The sequence below is a fragment of the Symphalangus syndactylus genome, chromosome 11, assembly GCF_028878055.3.
Source record: "Symphalangus syndactylus isolate Jambi chromosome 11, NHGRI_mSymSyn1-v2.1_pri, whole genome shotgun sequence".
In the NCBI taxonomy this organism is placed as follows: Eukaryota; Metazoa; Chordata; class Mammalia; order Primates; family Hylobatidae; genus Symphalangus; species Symphalangus syndactylus.
The window spans coordinates 19,842,589-19,865,141 of NC_072433.2; the positions used below are offsets into that span (position 1 = coordinate 19,842,589).

Genomic DNA, 22,553 nt, shown 5'->3' on the forward strand with positions numbered 1-22,553 from the left:
CTCCAGCCTGGCAACAGAGTGAGACTCCGTCTCAAAAAAAAGAAACGTGTCAAAAAGTCACATTTCTGGTTAACCAGAAAAGGCTTCCTAGAGAAGGTGACATCCCACCTCTTGAAGATGGGCAGGATTCTGATACCTGCGCAGGAGAACAAACATTCCAGGCAAACGGAATGAAATACATGAAGTAATAGAAGCAGAAAGATGAAAAGAATATTTGCAGAGTATTCCAAGTAGCATATTCCTTGGCATGTGGAGGAGCTTGAGAAATATTTGCACAATGAGTGGATGCATAAGTGAATACCATTAAACAAGGCTAGAAAGACAGGGTGTATAAAGATCATGGAAGATCTAAAACATCAGGTTAAGAATTTCATTTTATGAGTAGGCAATATGGTCAAGTGCAAAGAACCCTCTGGCCAGAGAATCAGTAGATCTGGATTCAGTTTCCTTTTCCATAAAATGGGAATACAGTAGTCCCTTCTTATCTGTAGGGGATCCATTCCAAGACCATTATGGATGCCTGAAACCATCGACAGTACTGAACCTTAAATATACTATGTTTTTTCCTATACATACATATCTATGATAAAGTTTAATTTGTAAATTAGACATAGTAAGAGATTAACAATAATATATGATAAAATATAACAAGATACCATAATAAAGTTATGCAAATGTGGCCTCTCTCTTAAAATATCTTACTGTACTGTACTTACCCTTCCTGTGACGAAGGGACAGACAGGGTGGTACAAGATTTTATCACACTATTTAGAACAGCAAGCAATTTAAAACTAGTAAGATGTTTACTTCTGGAATTTGTCCTTAATATTTTTGGACTAAGGTTGACCATGAGTAACTGAAGCTGCAGGGAACTGAAATGGCAGAAAGTGAAACCACACATAGGGAAGACTACTTTAACAAAGCCTGCCCCAGGATGGTACAGGACCTACGTATGGCCTATTACCAGACAAGAAAACTTCCTGGCTGGGCGCGGTAGCTTACGCCTGTAATCTCAGCACTTTGGGAGGCTAAGGCGGGCAGATCACCAGAGATCAGGAGTTCGAGACCAGTCTGTCCACATGGTGAAACCCCATCTCTACTAAAAATACAAAAAACATTAGCGAGGTGTGGTGGTGTGAGCCTATAATCCCAGCTACTCAGGAGGCTGAGGCAGGAGAATCGCTTTAACCCAGAAGGCGGAAGTTGCAGCGAGCCAAGATCGTGCCACTGCACCCCATCCTGACAAGAGCGAGACTCCGTCTCAAAAAAAAAGAAGAAAAAGAAAAAAGAAAACTTCCTAAAAACTGATGTGTTTTTATTGGTCGAGTCTGCTTACTTCAGATTACAGATGATTTTAACTAAACTAAAAACCAAGTTTCAGATGCTGACCCTCTTTGCCCTGTCGGCTGAGCTCAATGACTGACTTGTCCAGGCACAAGTAGCGATGAATATGGGCTGCAGCCTGCTCATAATCTTCATTCCTCAAAGCAGTCTGAACTCCATCCATGCAGAACTTCAGGTCCAAGATGTCATCAGCTCTCTGAATGGCCTGATAGAGGCGGTTCTGAAAAAAGATTTGGTACTTAGAAACAATGTCCTATTCTTTCAAAAACACCCCTCAAGAAGGTAGGGAGATTCAGGAGCTGAATCTGGTCAACCTACATGTCCTTTTAAGCTGTCAATAGCAATCTCACAAACACCACCACTACTGTTAAGGCAATTGTTATTGATGATCAAGACCACTGACAGGTACCATACAATTTTAATAACGTGATCAAATCATTCTCTCTTTTTTTTTTAGACAGTCTCACTCTGTTACCCAGGCTGGAGTGCAGTGGTGCAATCATGACTGACTACAACCTCTGCCTCCTGGGCCTAAGCTATCCTCCCACCTCAGCCTCCCAAGTAGCTGGGATTACAGGCGTGTACCACCATGCCTGGCTAGTTTTTGTATTTTTTGTAGAGGCAGGGTTTCACCATGTTTCCCAGGCTGGTCTCAAACTCCTGAGGTCAAGCTATCCACCTGCCTTGGCTTGCCAAAGTGCTGGGATTACAGGTCTGAGCCACAGAGCCCAACTTTTTTTTTTTTTTGAGACAAAGTCTCACTCTGTCGCCCAGGCTAGAGTGCAGTGGTGCAATCTTGGCTCACTGCAACCTCTGCCTCCTGGGTTCAAGCAATCCTCCCACCTCAGTGTCTCAAATACCTGGGATTACAGGTGCACACACCCACAACCTGCTAATTTTTGTAATTTTTGTAGAGACAAGGTTTTGCCATGTTGCCCAAACCCAGGCTGGTCCTGAACTCTTGAGCTCAAGCAATTCATTCTCCTCGGCCTCCCAAAGTGCTGAGATTACAGGAGTAAGCCACCACGCCTGGCCTACTTCATTTTCTTACCTAATTGCCCTGGATAGAACCATATAGCCACCAACTCACATATTAAACTCACATATTGCGCCAGGTGCGGTGGCTCATGCCTGTAATCCCAGCACTTTGGGAGGCTGAGGTGGGTGGATCACGAGGTCAGGAGTTTGAGACCAGCCTGACCAACATGGTGAAACCCCATCTCTACTAAAAATACAAAAATTAGCCAGGCCTGGTGGCGCACGCCTGTAATCCCAGCTACTCGGGAGGCTGAGACAGGAGAATCGCTTGAACCCGGGAGGTGGAGTTGCATGAGCCGAGATCAAGCCATTGCACTCCAGCCTGGCAACAGAGTGAGACTCCGTCTCTAAATAAATAAATAAATAAACAAATAAATAAATAAAACATGCTTGCTTGTTCTAGAGACATAATAAGAGAAGAAACCCTTGTCTTGTTCCTCATCTTAGGAGGAAAGAATCACATCTTTCACCAATAAGTATAATGTTAGCTGAGGGTTGTTTTTTAAAAAAATTTTTTGTAAAATTTTTTTACAGGGTCTTACTGTGTTCCAAAGTTTGGTCTCAAACTTCTGGCCTCAAGAGATCCTACTGCTTTGGTCTCCCAAAGTGTTAGGATTGCAGGCTGAGCCACCACATCTGGCCAGCTGTGGTTTTTCACAGATGCCCTTTATCAGGCTGAGAAGTTCCCCTCTATTCCAAATTTGTTGAGTGTTTCTACCACGAAAGGGCACTGAATTTTGTTAAATGTTTTCTTCTGAGTCTGTGAGGTGATCATGTGTTTTTTGTCCTTTTTTCTATTAATATGGTGTATTATCAGGTTGGCGCAAAAGTAATTGCGGTCTTGGCCATTACTTTTAATTGATTTTCAGATGTTAAATCAACCTTGTGTTCCTAGGATAAATTCCACTTGGTCATAGTATATAATCCTCTTTATATATTGCTAGACTTGCTTTGCTAGAGTTTTGTTGAGTCACTTTTTTTTTTTTTTGAGACAGAGTCTCGCTCTGTTGCCCAGGCTGCAGTGCAGTGGCGTGATCTCGGCTCACTGCAAGCTCTGCCTCCCGGGTTCACGCTATTCTCCTGCCTCAGACTCCCGAGTAGCTGGGACTACAGGCGCTCACTACCACGACTGGCTAATTTTTTGTATTTTTAGGAGAGACAGGGTTTCACGGTGTTACCCAGGATGGTCTCGATCTCCTGACCTTGTGATCTGTCCACCTCGGCCTCCCAAAGTGCTGGGACTACAGGCGTGAGCCACCGCGCCCAGCCTTGTTGAGTACCTTTATGTCTATATTCATAAGAGCTACTGGTCTGAAGTTTTCTGTGATATTTTTATCTGGCTTTGTTATCTCACATTAGAGTTCTATTGGATGGTGCTCTTCTAATCTCTAATGTGGTAGCTTTTTTTTTTTTTTTTAAATAGAAGCTGGTATTTATTAACTTATTTATTTATTTATTTTTAATTTGCAACTCCACTCTGCAACTCAAGCTGGAGTACAGTGGCATGACCTTGGCTCACTGCAATCTCTGCCTCTTGGGGTTAAGTGATCCTCCTGCCTTAGCCTCCCAAGTAGCTGGGACTATAGGTGTGCATTACCACACCTGGGTAATTTTTGTATTTTTTAGTAGAGACAGGGCTTCGCCATGTTGCCTAGGCTGGTCTCAAACTCCTGGACTCAAGCGATTAGGCTGCCTCAATCTCCCAAACTGCTGGGATACAGGTGTGCACCACCATGTCCAGCTAATTTTTGTATTTTTTTGTAGAGACAGGGTTTTCCCATGTTGCCCAGACTGGTTTTGAACTCCTGGGCTCAAGCAATCCTCTTGTTTTGGCCTCCTAAAGAGATGGGATTGTAGGTGTGAGTCACCACGCAAAGCCCCATAGACATTTTGATGTTGTAGTTAGTAGAGGGCAGTGAAGAAGCTACTGGCCAGGCAAAGTGGCTCACACCTGTAATCCCAGCATGTTGGGAGGCCGAGGCGGGGAGATCACCTGAGGTCAGGAGTTTGAGGCCAGCCTGGCCAACATGGCGAAAGGCGGAAGGATAACTTGAGCCCAGGGGTTCGGGACCAGCCCGGGTTACATGGCAAAATCCCATCTCTACAAAAAATACAAAAACTAGCCGGGCGTAGTGGTGGATGCCCGTAGTCCTAGCTCCTCAGGAGGCTGAGGTGAGAGAATTGCTTGAGCCCAGGAAGTTGAGGCTGTAGTGAGCTGTGACTGCACCACTGCACTCCAGCCTGGGTGACAGAGCAAGACCCTGTCTCAAAAAAAAAAAAAAAAAAAGTTTGATGTATTACCTTGGCCAGGTCAAGCTGACGAACTTTGCTGGACACATTCTCAGCCAGGTTGCAGGTAAAGGTGATCATTCCAGCCAGCTGCTTTGCATCTCCCTCAATCAGCTGCAGGTTAGGACTGGAGAAATACATTGTCAGCATACACATAACCGTAGGGCAGAGAAGAGATAGAAACTTTCTTTTGCATATGGACACTATGTCTTCTACTTCTTTCATACCTACCTATAACTCTTAGCTCAGTTTGCTCTATTCTTAGCTTTTTCTCAAGAATGTTTGACTGCAAACTCAGACCTATACTTGATAAAAAATTAACTTTTTTTTTTTTTTTTTGAGATGGAGTCTTGCTCTGTCGCCAGGCTGGAGTGCAGTGGCGCAATCTCGGCTCACTGCAACCTCCACCTCCCGGGTTCAAGCGACTTTCCTGCCTCAGCCTCCTGAGTAGCTGGGACTACATGCACGTGCCACCATGCCCAGCTAATTTTTGTATTTTTAGTAGAGACAGGGTTTCACCATGTTGGCCAGGAGATGGTCTTCATCTCTTGACCTTGTGATTCAGCCTCCCAAAGTGCTGGGATTATAGGCGTGAGCTACTGCCCTGGCCAAAATTAACTTCTAAAACCAATAAAGACACCCCTAAATAGGTACAGCCAAAGAACTAGAGAACAAATTCTCTCAATTGCTAAGTGAGCATAAGATGCACTAACCAGTACTATGTGAGAGGATGGTGAGATAAAGGAACAATTTTTGTTTTTGTTTGAGACAGGTTCTCACTCTGCCACTCAGGCTAGAGTGCAGTGGCACAATCGTAGCTCACTGGTTTCCAACTTCTGGGCTCAAATGATCCTCCTGTCTTAGCCTCCTGAGTAGCTGGGACTACAGGCGCATACCACCATGCCCAACTAATTTATTTATTTATTTATTTTTATTTTTTTGTTTTTCAGACAGGGTCAAAAGTGATCCTCTAGATGTGGCCTCCCAAAGTGCTGGGATTACAAGCATGAGCCACTACACGCAGCCAGGGAACAATTTTTACGACTAACAAATATACCCAGTCTGTAAAAATGGTGGTTCTCGGCCGGGCGTGGTGGCTTATGCCTGTAATACTAGCACTTTGGGAGGCCAGGCAGGCGGATCACTTGAGGTCAGGAGTTTGAGACCAGCCTGGCCAACATGGTGAAACCCTGTCTCTACTAAAAATACAAAAATTAGCTGGGTGTGGTGGCACATGCCTGGAATCCCAGCTACTTGAGACACTGAGGCAGGAGAATCGCTTGAACCTGGGAGGCAGAGGTTGCAGTGAGCCAAGATCATGCCACTGCACTCCAGCCTGGGGGACAAAAACGAAGCTCCAGCTCAAAAAAAAAAAAAAAAAAAAAAAAAGGTGGTTCTCAAACTTGAGCTGTGCATTACAACCACTTCGTAGGCTTGTTAAAACACATCTTCCTGGACCCCACCCCTAGACTTCCTGATTTTGTAAGTTTGGAGTGAAGCCCTAGGATTTGCGTTTCTAACAAGGTGTGATGCTGGTACTACTGGTCCAAGGCCTCTTTGAAAACCACCGAACTAATACCCTTAGGTGTTCACTTTATCTTGAGATAATACCCTTCACATTTCAAGCTGAACTGGTATTTATAACAGAAAGTTTAAAAAATGGTCACTTGTCCAGTTGACCCTGTTGGAATTTACATTAGCTCTTGCTGAGATGCACAGACTCACCCCATTCGGTGGAGAGTGACCATCTTACTTTCAATGGTGTTTTGCTGTTCCAAAAGAGCATCCAGCTCTCTCTCCACCACTTTCTGAAACACAGAGAAACATCCTGTCAGCAGAATGATCAGAAGGAACCTTAAAGGTTAGCTAATCCAATCACTTAGCTGAAGGGTGAATCTCATTTCCAAATCCTTTTTTCCTTCCACTATGCTCTTAGACTTTAACAATGCTTCATTTTGCATTTATGTTGCATGATTGTTATCTTACATATATCTTATTCCACCTGGCAGATGAGCACCATAATGGGAAGAGATAAACTTTTAGTCAGTATCATTAGCATAGTGCCTAATACAGGAAGGCATTTAAAATACAATGCCTGGCCAGCCCTGGATCCCAAAGTAATCCCAGCACTTTGGGAGGCCCAGGTGGGTGGATCACCTGAGGTCAGGAGTTCATGACCAGCCTGGCTAACATGGTGAAACCCCATTGCTACTAAAAATACAAAATTAGGCTGGGCATGGTGGCTTACGTCTGCAATCCCAGCACTTTGGGAGGCCGAGGCGGGCGGATTACGAGGTCAGGAGATTGAGACCATCCTGGCTAACATGGTGAAACCCTGTCTCTACTAAAAATACAAAAAATTAGCCGGGCGTGGTGGCGGGCACCTGTAGTCCCAGCTGCTCGGGAGTCTGAGGCAGGAGAATGGCATGAACGGGGTGGGGGCGGAGCTTGCAGTGAGCTGAGATCACGCCACTGCACTCCAGCCTGGGCAACAAAGTGAGACTCCATCTAAAAACAAAAACAAAAACAAAAAACAATTAGCTGGGTGTGGTGGCGGGGGCCTGTAATCCCAGCTACACAGGAGGCTGAGGGAGGAGAATCACTTGAACCCAGGAGGTGGAGGTTGCAGTGAGCCAAGATCGCGCCATTTCACTCCAACCTGGGTAACAAGAGTGAAATACCGTCTCAAAAAAAAAAAAAAAAAATACAATGCCTAAACAAAAAACACCACACACATCTTGCTGAAATGAAATTTCCAGTGACAGTTACCAAAAATTTTCTTCTTGGTGCATAGTCAGTAGCCAGAGGTTATAAATATAATTCTCTCTCATTCAAGCCATTTATTGTGCAACCTCAATTTATGTAACATTTTTATGCTTCGGTTTTTTTTTTTTTTGAGACAGAGTCTCGCTCTGTCGCCCAGGCTGGAGTGCAGTGGCGCAATCTCGGCTCACTGCAAGCTCCACCTCCCAGGTCCACGCCATTCTCCTGCCTCCGCCTCTCCGAGTAGCTGGGACTGCAGGCGCCCGCCACCACGCCCGGCTAATTTTTTTTGTATTTTTTTTAGTAGAGACAGGGTTTCACCGTGGTCTCGATCTCCTGACCTCGTGATCCGCCCGCCTCAGCCTCCCAAAATGCTGGGATTACAAGCGTGAGCCACCGCGCCCGGCCATGCTTCGGTTTTTTAATCTGTAAAACAAGGATAGCAATACCAATCTCACTGAGCTGTTGAATGAGTCAAACAGGAAACCACACAAAGTGCTTAACATGGTATGTGGCATATAGTTCAACAACAGCCATTAAAATTAACCATACATTTTTTTTTTGGGGGGGGGCTCAAGCGCTCTTCCTACCTCAGCCCCCCAAACATCTGTGACTATAGGCGTGTACAACCCTGGTCCACTGTTTAATTTTTTTGTAGCAACGAGGTCTCACTATATTGCCCAGGCTGGTCCCCCACTATCTGATATTGCCCAGGCTGGTCTCCAACTATAGCTCAAGCTATCTGCCCATCTCAGCCTCCCAAAGAACTGGGATTAGAGGCATGGGCCACTTGTGCCCAGGCAGCTATACTTTTTTTTTTTTTTGAGATGAGTTTCGCTGTTTCACCCAGGCTGGAGTGAAGTGGGGTGATCTTGGCTCATTGCAACCTCCGCCCTCTGGGGTTCAAGCGATTTTCATGCCTCAGCCTCCCAAGTAGCTGGGATTATAGACGCCCACCATCACCCCCGGCTAACTTTTGCATTTTTAGTAGAGACTAACATGGTTTCGCCATGTTGGCCAGGTTGGTCTCGAACTCCTGACCTCAGGTGATCCACCTGCCTCGGCCTCCCAAAGTGCTGGTATTACAGGCATGAGCCACCATGCCCGGCCACATACATTTTTATTAAAATCGTTTAGTAGGTTCCACAGCGAAACTTCCTCTTGACAGTCATCAAATACACATACAGAACTTACATCATTTTGTCTGTAAGATTTCCATAATTTTCTTTTTTTTTTTTTTTTGAGACGGAGTCTCGCTCTTTCACCCAGGCTGGAGTGCAGTGGCGCGATCTCGGCTCACTGCAGGCTCCGCCCCCCGGGGTTCACGCCATTCTCCTGCCTCAGCCTCCCGCGTAGCTGGGACTACAGGCGCCTGCCACCTCGCCCGGCTAATTTTTTTTTGTATTTTTAGTAGAGACGGGGTTTCACCGTGTTAGCCAGGATGGTCTCGATCTCCTGACTTCGTGATCCACCCGCCTCGGCCTCCCAAAGTGCTGGGATTACAGGCGTGAGCCACCGCGCCCGGCTTTTTTTTGAGACAGAATTTCGCTCTTGTTGCCCAGACTGGAGTGTAATGGCGCTACCTTGGTTCACTGCAACCTCCGCCTCCGGGGTTCAAGCAATTCTTCTGTCTCAGCCTCCCCAGTAGCTGGGATTACAGGCATGCGTCACCACGCCCAGCTAATTTTGTATTTTTGGTAGTGACTGGTTTTCACCATGTTGGTCATGCTGGTCTCGAACTCCTGACCTCAGGTGATCCTCCCGTCTTGGCCTCCCAAAGTGCTGGGATTGCAGGCGTGAGCCACCGTGCCCCGCACGATACTAAATTTTAAAACACATCTTGCTGAGGCCAGACAAAAAAAACCCCACACACTAAACTAGCCAGGCATGGTGGTGTACGCCTCTAATTTCATCGACTCTGATTGCAGCACCAGAGCATTCCAGCCTGCGCAACAGAGCGGCCCTGTTTCTAAAAATAACAAAACAAAACAAAACAAAAAAACACCACACACATCTTGCTGAAAAAGGTATCGGAAACTGCTAGAGTTAGTACAAGTTTATACTTGAAAATACTCAAAAGATATCTCCCTCAGGCTGAAACTGCCTTTTGTGCTCAACTTTGCTAAAAGTTTGGTCTGGGAAACAGCTGGTAAGCTTAGATTAGAGCTTAGATCTCTTTTGACTGGCAAGGAACCCAACTGACTTTCGAAAGTGAATTGACAGCATCGAGTTGCCACTGAAAATTAAAGGAGGCAGGAGATAGAACGTTATGAACTCAAGGGAATTGGAGAATCTAGTCCACACCCCTCATGTGATAAAATATCAAGGGTACGAGAGATGAAGTGACTTGTCCAAGATCAGAGAATTGTGTCAGAGTCTTAAAAGCTCAAACCTCTACAAAGATGTCCATCTGTCAAAAACGCTAAAATCACACCCCCAAATCACTCCCCACAAGAGGAAGTCTTAAAACGCTTCAAGAAGTTAATCTGCAAAGGCTTCCCTCTTAAATAACAGGATGAAAGGGTTTCATAATTTGTAAATTAAGCCAATGCAAAAGGGCGCTTATTACTTTGAGAACCAAGCACTTCGGCAAATACTCTCAGACTAACTTTACTCCCGTGGAGAAACTGGTGATCATGGATCAGGGAAATCAACGGGGGTCTAGGGAGGAGAGGCTGCAGATCGCCCAGATATCAGGGAAGACAAGCTCGGCGCGTCAGACAGCGTGAAAAGAGTTGCTAGGTCTACTCATATACCCGACTAGCTTCCGCTTCTGTTTTCCCGCTTTTTTGTATACCCCAGCAAGGAGAGTTTCCCACAGCCCGGATTTCGCGACTGAAGGCTCCCACTCTCCCTAGATCCTCCATGAAAAAGAGGGGGCTCGGCCCCGCACCTCCTCGCCGCAGAGCCGTTCGTATACAGCCTCCAGCTCCTGCAGCTCTGTCAGGGAGCGAATGAGCTCAGCGGAGATTTCGGAGCAGCGGCCACCTCCCACCCCCTCAGACGGCGGCTGCACCCCTGACAGCTTCGGAGTCGAATCAAGGTCCGCCATCTTGGTCCCCATTCGGCACTTCCGGTCCCGCGAGGCCCCCCTCTTCGTTGGCGCCTATTTGGGGCTGCCCACAGAAGTGCCCAATGAACTCTTGTGGCTTTTTTTTTAAAGTCTACTTCAAAAAACCTATTAATTTTCTATTCTGGAAAAAGCAAAGCAATAAGCATGTTTAAATAATTTTGAATGCGGTGTGGAAGCAAGACGGAAGCATTTTTTTAAAATTATATATATTCTTCAGGCGCGGACTGGGTGCCTTTTTCCGCCGCGCGCCACCGGAATGTCCCTGACTTGAGGTCTTATGGCGGACGCCAGTATGTTGGAGTTGGTGGTGGCTTAAGTTTTGAAGGGAGGTAGCATCCGTTGGATATCCACACCATCCTTCTCGCTGCAGGGTAAAAAAAACAGCCTGGAGACTTCTCCGGGCCCGGGGAGGCGGAGAGCGGCCATATGGAAGGGAGACCCGAGACTTTGGCGGGGGTCACGGGCAGTCTAGGCCCGAGAGGTCCGAAGCTGGGGACCAGGAGGAGGTGCAGAGGGATGGTTGGGGCGCCGAAACGGCTTCCTGCAGTCATCTCTCGCTTCCATCCACAGTGTGGGAACATATCCTGTCTCAAAATAGGGCTCGTGGAGATTGCTTTTAACTTCTGGGGCTCTGAGACGGGGGAGGTGTGACAAGCAGCGGGAGGCATGAATGTCTCCCTCTGGGTAGGGTAAATGGTGCACCGATGGAAAGATGAAGCGTGTTAAAAGCGTAAATAACGGAAACAGTCTTTAGAGCCAAGACTCCGGTTTAAATTTGTATTTTGGTAGTTGGGCAACTTGTCTCCCCTTTGAGCCTCTGTTTTCTCATTTGCGAAATGGAGGACAGAGTTTAAATGCGATGTTTCCTTGGAGGATGGAGAAGATGCAGTGAGCAATCATACAAGCTTTTTGTAATAATGGTAAACAGACGTAGGGGAAGTTTTTTTGTTTTCTTTTGTTTTTGTGACGGAGCATTGCTCTGTCGCCCAGACTGGAGTGCATTGGCGCGATCTCGGCTCACTGCAAGCTCCGCCTTCCGAGTTCACGCCATTCTCTTGCTTCAGCCTCCCGAGTAGCTGGGACTACAGGCGCCCTCCACCGCGTCCAGCTAATTTTTTGTATTTTTAGTAGAGACAGGGTTTCACCGTATTAGCCAGGGTGGTCTCGATCTCCTGACCTCGTGATCCACCCGCCTCGGCCTCCCAAAGTACTGGGATTACAGGCGTGAGCCACCGCGCCCGGCCCAGACGAGGGGGAAGTTTTAAAGCTTACCAAATTTATCTGGTATGTATTTTGTTTGTTTTGTTTTTGAGACGAAGTCTTGCTGTCGCCCGGGCTGGAGCGCAGCGGCGTGATCTCGGATTACTGCAGCCTCTTCCTCCCGGGTTCTAGCTATTCTCACTCCTCCCGAGTAGCTGGGATTAAAGGCGTGTGCCACCACGCCCGGCTAGTTTTTGCATTTTTAGTAGAGGGGTTTTCACTGTGTTGGCCAGGCTGGTCTCGAACTCCTGACCTCAAGTGACCCATTTGCCTCGGCCTCCCAAAGTGCTGGGATTTCAGGCGTGAGCCACCACTGCGCCCGGCCTCGTATATAGTTTTTCTAGTACTGGACTGATTCTCCGAAATGCACCTTCCTCCACGACCCAAGGTTAAGGTGTCGCTGGAGAACCTGAATCCAACTAGATTTGGGAAAAAATGAATTCCAAAGGTTTGTAATGGATTGTATCAGTTATAAGGAAAGGGGAAAGTAGACTGTTTTGATCAGCTACAAAATATGAAAAGTAACTTGCGGGGAGCTGTTCAGGGATTCAGAAGCAGCTCCTAGCTTCCTCTTTTGCTTTTTTTGTTGTTTCTCCACTCCTTGGTCTTTCAACATCGGTCCTTTTTGTTCATCTTTTCCTGTGGTCCTAGAACATTAAAGAGATAACCTTAGTCTATGGGCTGGGCGCGGTGGCTCACGCCTGTAATCCTAGCACTTTGGGAGGCCGAGGTGGGCGGATCATGAAGTCAGGAGATCGAGACCATCCTGGCTAACATGGCGAAACCCCATCTCTACTAAAAATACAAAAAAATAGCCGGGTGTGGTGGCGGGCGCCTGTTGTGCCAGCTACTCGGGAGGCTGAGGCAGGAGAATGGTGTGAACCCGGGAGGCGGAGCTTGCAGTTATCCAAGATGGCGCCACTGCACTCCAGCCTGGGCGACAGATCGAGACTCCGCCTCAAAAAAAAAAAACCACACACACACAAAAAAGATGTACTTTAGTCTCAAGTATAAAATTTTATATCTCTCGGGACCTATTTCTAGCCTGGAGCATTTATCTTGCACCCTGCTTTTGCTCAGCCCAGAAATATTTATGAGGACGTTTACTCATAATTCTCTCTTCTCGTTTAACAATAAAATCAAATATGTATGTTAATTCTATACCAGTGACCTTGGATTTCTCAAGGTCCCGTGCTTTTTTTTTTTTTCCTTTTTTTTTTTTTTTGAGACGAGGTCTCACGTCTCACTCTCGCCCATGCTGGAGTGCGGTGACGCCATCTCGGCTCACTGCAACCTCCACCTCCCAGGCTGAAGTGATCCTCTCACCTCAGCCTTCCAAGTAGCTGAGACCGCAGGTGCGCACCACCACACCTGGCTAATTTTTTGTATTTTTGGTAGAGATGGGGTTTCCCCGTGTTGCCTAGGCTGGCCTGGAACTCCTGAGCTCAGGCAGTCCGCCCATCTTGGCCTCCCAAGGTGCTGGGATTACAGGGGTGAGCCACTGCGGCTGGTCTCCTGTGCTTTTGTTTATAAATAATTACACTGGGGAAAAATAGTTTATTTTGTAGTGGTAACTATAGGTATAGTTTTGGGTAATTATGGCAGAGATAAAATTTGTGCTGTCTTCAGTCCTGTCTGCTGAGAAAGAATCCTTTTCTGTGACTTTATACTTTAGGGAGGCTGCCTCCTGATGTAGCAGAATAGGTTTTGTTTTAGTTTTTGATGATGAGTAAGTTGAAATTTTAAACTCTAACCACTCCTTGAATATACAGTTATATAAGAGATGCAAATGAAAAGTACACTTAAGAAACCAGTTTTCTTCTGTTAGATTAGTAAAGGTCAAGTCTTACCGCTTTGGCTGGTTTTGGGGAAATGGGGACTCACACATTGCTGGGCATGTAAATTGGAAGTCTCTTTGAAAGGCAATTCGGCAGTACGTAACAACATTTCAAATGTATGAGTCCCTCAATCCAACAGTTCCACTTACAGGAGTTAATTTTAGAGACAATCATGAGCATATGAATGACCTACATACAAGGGATTTTCTTTGTAGCGGTATTCGTAATAGCAAGAGATTGGGAACACCTGAATGTTCAGTAGGGTGTTGGCAAAATGAATTGTAATATGCCCATTCATTGGAATACTCTGGAGCTACAAAATAAAAATGAGATAGCCCTTTGTTTATTGTGCAGATAAAGTAATACAAAATAAGGTGCAATACAGTTTGAGTGTATAAAATACAGTACCCAACCCTTGGTTAACAAGGGTTAATGAAGTGCAGTATAAGTCAGGTGCTGTGGCTCCCATAGCCCCAGCTCCTTGGAAGGCTGAGGTGGGAGATAACTTGAGCACAGGAGTTTGAAGCCAACCTGCTCAGCATAGTGAGACCCTGTCTCTACGGTGTAAATATATGTTCTTATTTGTATATATAAAAAGTATCTGGATGGATACGTTATAACTTGGTAAAATAGATTCCCCCAGGGAGAACTGGATGGCTAGGGAATGGGTTGGAGGGAGCTTTTTGCTGTGCTTTTGCGTTCTGAACTATGTTAATGTATAACTTATTGGAATACAAGTAAACATAGATGTACTTAGTTTTCGTGACAAATTGCCTAATACTGCATTAATGTTACAGATTTCAGCTCGCAACATTTTCACCATTTGTTAAGTGACCTTGGGCAGGTGATTGAATCTCTGCACTTGAGTTTTCTTATCTATAAAATGCGTATAGTACTGCAACTTAATAGGATTCTTATGAGGCTAAAGGCATAATATATGGCATCGTGACTTGGCATTTAGAGGGCACTCTTAATTAAAAGTATGTTGTTTGTTTGTTTATTTTTTTGAGACAATCTCGTTCTGTAGCCCAGGCTGGAGTGCAGTGGCGCCATCTTGGCTCACTGCAACCTCTGCCTCCCGGGTACGGGTTCAGGCAATTCTCCTGCCTCCACCTCCTGAGTAACTGATATTACAGGCAAGCGCCACCATGCCCAACTAATTTTTGTATTTTTAGTAGAGACAGGGGTTTCACCATGTTGGCCAGGCTGGTCTTGAACTCCTGACCTCATGATCCGTCTGCCTCGGCCTCCCAAAGTGCTGGGATTACAGGCGTGAGCCACTCACTGCACCCAACCGTATGTCGTTTCATTTTTTTGAGACAGAGTCTCACTCTGTTGCCCAGGCTGGAGTGCAGTGGCATGATGTTGGCTCATCACAACCTCCGCCTCCTGAGTAGCTGATGTTGCAAGCACGTGCCACCATGCCCAGCTAATTTTTTTTTTTTTTTGAAGAAAATATATGCTTTTATTTTTCCGTGATTACAAACACAACTGAATATCAAATGCACAAAGTAATAAGAATTATATGGGGAAAAAAAAATCAGATATGTTCATATATATATCACCTTGTCAAGGCTATTTCCATCCAGAATAACCTTGGTTTGCCAGGGCCAATAGAAAGAAGTCACAAAATCGCCTTTAGTCGAATTTGTGTGTTTGCTTTCTTCTATAATTCCAATACCTCCACCATCAACGACTTGAGATAGCTGCCAAGGTGTTATATAATCAGTGCCAGTGTCTTCATTCATTCTACAACGAAGGCTGTCACTTCACACTAGGAAGGTTGCACAGTGGCCAGGCAGAGGTGCTCCTCACTTCCCAGATGGGGCGGCCGTACCCAGCAAATTTTTGTATTTTTAGTAGAGACGGGGGTTTCACCATGTTGGCCAGGCTGGTCTTGAACTCCTGTCCTCATGATCCGTCTGCCTCGCCCTCCCAAAGTGCTGGGATTACAGATGTGAGTCACTGTGCCCAACCGTATGTTTCATTTTTTGAGACAGAGTCTTGCTCTGTCACCCAGGCTGGAGTGCAGTGGCGCGATCTTGGCTCACTGCAAGCTCCGCTCCCGGGTTCATGCTATTCTCCTGCCTCAGCTTCCGGAGTAGCTGGGACTACAGGCGCACAGCACCATGCCCAGCTAATTTTTGTATTTTTAGTAGAGATGGGATTTCACTCTGTTGGCCAAGCTAGTCTCGAACTCCTGACCTCGTGCGCCACCGCGCCTGGCCACATACGTTACTTCTTAATAGGGCTTGCTCTGCTGGTTCCGCTGTCTTCATCCAGAATTTCCCGTACAAAAATGTCTGTTGAAGTATAGTCTCCCAGCTATTTTTCTGTTTGCTGTTTTCTTAGCTTTCTTGGACTCGGTACTGTTGGTGTAACCAAGGCCTGGAGGTCTGGGTGGTTCAGGTTTCCTGCAACCATGTTTCTGTACAACTTAACCTTGCAGAGAGCCACTGGCATCAGCTTTGCCATTCATGGAAACTTTTCTGGTAAGTTCTCTCGTTACCATCTTCTGAAATTTTAAGCGAATTATTATGTATCTTTCTTAGTCTCTTGTGCTTGAAATGTTTTCCATTTATGTCAAAACAGTTTTTGGTAAATGTAAACAATTCAAATTATGAGATGAGGTGTTAAGTTCTGGTGCATTATCTGTTGCCTATTTCAGATGCATTTCCTAGCTCACATTGTGTAATGATTCTTGTCAGGGCACACTTTTCTTGGCTGCTTACTTAGTGCCAAGTCGTGTGCTTATTGCTGTAAGACATTCTGAGATGTGTAAGACCTGATCCTTGATCTTGAATTTGACATCAGGTTGGGTAAAAAGAATGTCTGAGGGTGTTTATCTGGTTTTCAGAGAGTAATTTAAATAAAGGGAAGGTTGGACCTTGGTTTGGTGCCTGAAGAGATAGAACTTTTGTGTGAGAGAAAAGGGAAAATGCAATTTAGGTAGGGAGTGCTGCCTGCATAGAAACAGATCATTTGCTTATGTTTACCATGTGGGGGATATTTTTGTAAAGGTGGATTAAGGCTAGGTTTGAATTGTGTGAAATTTCAAATACTGGATTAGGAAATACAAATACAAAGTTACTGAAAGTGAGGTACTAATGTTTATAAAATAAAAACTTTTTCTTGCCATTTGCAGATTTAACATTTTTGAGTCAATCCAAGTAATGCAGGAGGTTCATGATTGTGTAGAGTAAGACATAATTTTGTTGAGGTTTAAATCTGAATACTTAATGTGGTACTGAGAGGCAGCCTAACTGACCACACAGCATTCATATTTCATGTTGTTATTTTCTCTGATCCTCATTATGGCTCTTTCTGTGGGTTTGAGGCTTCATTTGGGTAATTTAGTTATTCTTTGCTGCATTTGATTAAGGAAATATGTATATGGGAATTTGGAGATTTGTGAGTGACTTCACTATGTAATGCAATGAATCTCAGCTGGAGTTTGGATAGAATTTTTGAAAGCACATTTTTGCTTTTTGTTTGTTTGTTTTGTTTTTGTTTTCGTTTTTTCCTTGAAACAGTCCTGCTCTGGCACCCAGGCTGGAGTGCAGTGGCGTGATCTTGGCTCACTGCAACCTCCGCCTCCTGGGTTCAAGCGATTCTCCTGCCTCAGCCTCCCGAGTAGCTGAGATTACATGCGTGTGCCACCATGCCCGGCTAATTTTTCGTATTTTTAGTAGAGACCAGGTTTCACCATGTTGGCCAGGCTGATCTCGAATTCCTGACCTCGTGATCCACCCACCTTGGCCTCCTAAAGTGCTGGGATTACAGGCATGAGCTACTGTGCCCTGCTGAAAGCACATTTTTAATACTAATTTTATCTTTCAAATTCCTTTTCCAATTCAGTCTTCCTTTTTATCTAAAATGATGGAGTTTTCTTTTCTTTTTTTTTTTTTTGAGACGTAGTCTTGCTCTGTCGCCCAGGCTCTGGAGTACAGTAGTGCTACCTCGGCTCACTGCAACCTCTGTCTCCCAGGTTCAAGCGATTCTCCTGTGTCAGCCTCTCGAGTAGCTGGGATTATAGGCACGTGCCACCACACCTGGCTAATTTTTGCATTTTTAGTAGAGATGGGATCCCCCCATGTTGGCCAGGCTGGTTTCAAACTCCTGACCTCAAGTGATCTGCCTGCCTCAGCCTCCCAAAGTGCTAGGATTACAGGTGTGAGCCACTGTGCCTGGCCTTTTTTTTTTTTTTTCTTTTTAGAGAAGAGATCTTGCTGCATTTCCCAGGATGGAGTGCAATGGCAGGATTATAACCCACTACATTGTCTGAACTCCTGGGTTCAAACTATCCTCCCACTGTAGCCTCCCAAGTAGCTGGGACTAGAGGCACATGCCACCACACCTGACTAATTTTTTTTTTGACACAGAGTTTTGCTCTGTTGCACAGGCCGGAGTGCAGTGGCACAGTCTTGGCTCACAGCAACCTCTACCTCCTGGGTTCAAGCGATTCTCCTGCCTTAGCCTCCCGAGTAGCTGGGATTACAGGCATGTGCCACCACACCTGGCTAATTTTTGTATTTTTAGTAGAGACGGGGTTTCACCATGGTGGCCAGCCTGGGTTCTGGTTGTTTATGATCTTTATTTTTTGGTAATCTAGGAACCAAACAACAAGAAATTGTTGTTTCCCGTGGGAAGATCTTGGAGCTGCTTCGCCCAGACCCCAACACTGGCAAAGTACATACCCTACTCACTGTGGAAGTATTTGGTGTTATCCGGTCACTCATGGCCTTTAGGCTGACAGGTGGCACCAAAGACTACATTGTAGTTGGCAGTGACTCTGGTCGAATTGTTATCTTGGAATACCAGCCATCTAAGAATATGTTTGAAAAGATTCACCAAGAAACCTTTGGCAAGAGTGGATGCCGTCGCATTGTCCCTGGCCAGTTCTTAGCTGTGGATCCCAAAGGGCGAGCCGTTATGATTAGTAAGTGATTTACTCTACTTGCTGTATATGCTTAGTTTAGGATAACAATACTGTGCTCTTGGTGGTGTGCTAGTGCCAGTTAATTACTTATGTGGGTTTGGCATCATGTTTGGATTTACTCTAGGCTTAAAGTTGCATTTCCTTTTTAAAAGAGTTGCATTTTCTTTTAAAACAATGGGAAAAATCTTAACACACTTTTCTACTTCCGATCTAGTTGGAAATGGGTGTTTTTCAATTTCTTTTTCTTTGGCAAAAAGACTACAATGAAATGATCTTATGTTATTAGACAGTGAATATAGTTGCCTTCATCAGCCTGAAGTGATGATTCACATTCGTGTCTCTTCTCTGATAAATTCTTGAAGAAAATTTTGTGTGTCTGATCAGGCCTCTAGAGGGCAGTCATAAATCGTTAGATCTAGTTCAGAGAATAAAGCTAATGATAATTTTATGAATTACTGTTTTTCAGTATCCTTAAATCTAGGACTCATTAAAAAATTTTGACGAGTTAGTGGGATATTTAAGACCCGTATTAGGAAGAAGGGGGCCACAATGATGCCATTGTCTTTTTAAAAAAAAATATTTATTTATTTTTAAGAGATAGGGGTCTCAGCCGGGCACAGTGGCTATTTATCTTTAAAAGAGATGGGGGTCTCAGTCAGGTGCGGTGGCTCACGCCTGTAATCCCAGCACTTTGGGAGGCCGAGGCGGGAGGATCACTTGAGGTCAGAAGTTTGAGACCAGCCTGGCCAACATGGTGAAACCCTGCCTGTACTGAAAATACAAAAATTACCTGGGTGTGGTGGCACGTGCCCGTAATCCCAGCTACTTAGGAGGCTGAGGCGAAGGTTGCAGTGAGCCGAGATAGTGCTACTGCACTCCAGCCTGGACGACAGAGTGAGACTGCATCTCAAAAATAAGTAAATAAATAGAGAGAGAGATGGGGATCTCACCATGCTGCCCAGGATGGTCTTGAATTCTGGACTCAAGCAATCCTTCTGCCTTGACCTCCCAAAGTGCTGGGATTACAGGCTTGAGCCACTGTGCCCAGCTCCACTATTGTCTATTATTATTTTTTTTCTTCTAATGAGACAGAGTTTTGCTCCTGTTGCCCAGGCTGGAGTGCAGTGGTGCGATCTCAGCTCACTGCAACCTCTGCATCTCAGGTTCAGGCGATTCTCCTGCCCCAGCCTCCCAAGTAGCTGGGACTAGAGGCATGCACTGCCATGCCTAGCTAATTTTTTGTATTTAGTAGAGACAAGGTTTTACCATGTTAGTCAGGCTGGTCTTGAACTCCTGACCTCAGGTGATCCACCCACCGCAGCCTCCCAAAGTGCTATTCTGATGATAGAAAACAGAATCCTGAGTTTTTATACTTGTAGAGTTGCTGCTGTTAATAATGATTAAAAGAAAAGCATGATGTGACTCAGCTGTTCTGTAAGTCTCTCTTCTCATTATCTGGGAATCTTGTATGTTTTATCTCCTTCAACTACAGGTGCCATTGAGAAACAGAAATTGGTGTATATTTTGAACAGAGATGCTGCAGCCCGACTTACCATTTCATCTCCCCTGGAAGCCCACAAAGCAAACACTTTAGTGTATCATGTAGTTGGAGTAGATGTTGGATTTGAAAATCCCATGTTTGCTTGTCTGGAAATGGATTATGAGGTAATGGGGACCCTGTCTCTTTGTGTTTCTTTCAGTCACCTCAGTGTTTTTTTTTTTTTTTTTTAAGATTGTTTTCCCGCTGGGCATAGTGGCTCACGCCTGTAATCCCAGCACTTTGGGAGACCAAGGCTGGCGGATCACGAGCTCAGGAGATCGAGACCATTCTGGCTAACACAGTGAAACCCCGTCTCTACTAAAAATACAAAAAGAAATTAGCCGGGTGTTGTGGCGGGTGCCTGTAGTCCAGCTACTTGGGAGGCTGAGGCAGGAGAATGGCGTGAAGCTGGGAGGCGGAGCTTGCAGTGAGCCGAGATCTCGCCACTGCACTCCAGCCTGGGCGACAGAGCAAGACTCCATCTCAAAAAAAAAGATTGTTTCCTTCCTTGTGCATATCTTTTTTTTTTTTTTTTGAGACAGTCTTGCTCTGTTGCCCAGGCTGGGGTTGCAGTGGCGCAATCTCAGCTCTCTGCAACCTCTGCCTCCCGGGTTCAAGCAATTCTTCTGCCTCAGCCTCCTGAGTAGCTGGGACTACAGGTGCTGCCACCACGCCCAGCTAATTTTTGTATTTTTAGTAGAGATGGGGTTTTATTATGTTGGCCAGGCTGGTCTCCTGACCCCAGGTGATTGGCCCACCTCAGCCTCCCAGAGTGCTGGGATTATAGGCCTGAGCCACCTCGTCCAGCTCCTTTTACATATCTTAATTCTGACCTGCTAGCAGATCTTCATATTCCAAATGCCTTACTGAAATTCTTTGGGATGCTTCAGAGGTTAACCAACTATTTAATAGTCTTTCTCTGTTTTAAGTAATCTCCCTATGGAAACAAGATATTTATTGGGAAAAGCTTCATGAAAAAGGTGAAGCTATGTTTAAGGTATTTTTTCACAGAGCATACTATTGTTTGCCTTGAATGGAAGGCAGTATCCTCTAGTAGAGAGATCCTTGGATCCAGAATTTGGAGATTGCAGTTCTCGTTCTAGCTCTGCCATTATCTTATAGCATAAACTTTGTCAAACTATTTGGCGTCAGCCAGGTGTGGTGGCATGTGCCTGTAGTCCTAGCTGCTTGGGAGCCTGAGGCCCAGGAATTCTAGGCTGCAGTGAGATAAGATTGTACCACTGCGGTCGTGTACAGTGGCTCACGCCTGTAATCCAATCACTTTGGGAGGCCGAGGCGGGCAGATCACCTGAGGTCAGGAGTTCGAGACCAGCCTGACCAACATGGAGAAACCGCGTCTCTACTAAAAATACAGAATTAGCCAGGCGTGGTGGCACATGCTTGTAATCCCAGCAACTCGGGTGGCTGAGGCAGGAGAATCACTTGAACCTGGGAGGTGGAGGTTGTGGTGAGCTGAGATCATGCCATTGCACTCCAGCCCGGGCAACAAGCGAAACTCCATCTCACAAAAAAAAGATTATACCACTGTGCACTGTAGCCTGGGTGACAGAGTGAGAACCTGTCTCTCAAAAAAAAAAAAAAAAGACATTTGTGGACTTCTGTTTCCTGATTTGTAAATTGGAGTCCTGATGTCCTTTCCAGATTTTCGATTTTATGCTGCTGATTAGTTTTTATGCCACTGTTCTCTGTAGGAAGCAGACAATGATCCAACAGGGGAAGCAGCAGCTAATACCCAGCAGACACTTACTTTCTATGAGCTAGACCTTGGTTTAAATCATGTGGTCCGAAAATACAGTGAACCTTTGGAGGAACACGGCAACTTCCTTATTACAGGTACTTTTCTTTCAGAGCTGCTTTATAGCTTTTTACTTGGTTCATTTTATGCCCAAACCTAACAGGTTTTACTTAAAGGGTTTGGGAATTAATCCATTTGTTGTGAACTTGAATACCTTGTTTATCTTTTGGACAGGTTAGAAGTTCATGTGGTGGAGTGATTTTAAAAAGTGTTGGGGATAAAGAGTGTCTAGCTCCTTAATAACTCATATTCTACTGAGGGCAGGGAAGAATATGACTGAAGGGAGCAGTCAGCTTGGAATATTGATTACTGTTAGCTGCTGTGACAGTTTGGCTGTAGTCAGTCTTTCCCCCTCATTCAAACCTAGCCCTTTGAAAAGCCAAACAAAATGGACAGACCCAACAAGATAAAACTTGTGAATTTGAAAACTTAAACAAAATAGAAATATTTTTGAAGACGATTGCCAGATTGATCCAAAAATAAAATAAGAACCTCAATAGACCGTTAGAGAAATTGAAGCAGTAGTCCAAAGTCACTCTCCCAAAAGATTGAGGTCCAGGATTTTCAGGAAAGCTTTTATTTTCTTGTTGAGGGACACACATGTATTCCGTTTTAAAACAAGTTTCTTGGCTGGGCATGGTGGCTCACACCTA

The 22,553-nt window shown here is 45.2% G+C and overlaps 2 protein-coding genes and 1 non-coding gene across 9 annotated transcripts in view; 2 read left to right on the forward strand and 1 right to left on the reverse strand.

The window, feature by feature from the left end:
* The window catches only part of COG4 (component of oligomeric golgi complex 4), a 39,996-nt gene extending 29,476 nt beyond the window's left edge, over positions 1 to 10,520 (reverse strand). For 2 of the 7 annotated variants that reach the window (XR_010114148.1, XR_010114149.1), the window contains exons 1-4: positions 10,328 to 10,503; positions 6,397 to 6,479; positions 4,684 to 4,798; positions 1,390 to 1,564 (exon numbers count right to left, since the gene is read on the reverse strand). Coding sequence is in view for 5 of the 7 variants with exons in the window: in XM_055297815.2 (XP_055153790.1) it covers positions 1,390 to 1,564; positions 4,684 to 4,798; positions 6,397 to 6,479; positions 10,328 to 10,498 (544 nt within the window). In the remaining 2 variants the exon portion in view is untranslated. Of the gene's footprint in view, positions 1 to 1,389; positions 1,565 to 4,683; positions 4,799 to 6,396; positions 6,480 to 10,327 lie in introns of all 7 variants that reach the window. The other 5 variants (XM_063611593.1, XM_055297816.2, XM_055297815.2 and 2 more) reach the window with 4 other exon arrangements.
* The window catches only part of SF3B3 (splicing factor 3b subunit 3), a 50,233-nt gene continuing 38,107 nt past the window's right edge, over positions 10,428 to 22,553 (forward strand). Inside the window, exons 1-5 of the mRNA XM_055297802.2 lie at positions 10,428 to 10,878; positions 15,958 to 16,097; positions 18,218 to 18,544; positions 20,037 to 20,209; positions 21,797 to 21,938. Coding sequence (XP_055153777.1) covers positions 16,028 to 16,097; positions 18,218 to 18,544; positions 20,037 to 20,209; positions 21,797 to 21,938 — 712 coding nt within the window. The 5' untranslated portion in view covers positions 10,428 to 10,878; positions 15,958 to 16,027. The remainder of the gene's footprint in view (positions 10,879 to 15,957; positions 16,098 to 18,217; positions 18,545 to 20,036; positions 20,210 to 21,796; positions 21,939 to 22,553) is intronic.
* On the forward strand, positions 18,854 to 18,932 carry LOC129457926 (small nucleolar RNA SNORD111). The gene has a single exon (XR_008649463.1). It is a non-coding gene; the product is annotated as a small nucleolar RNA SNORD111 (small nucleolar RNA).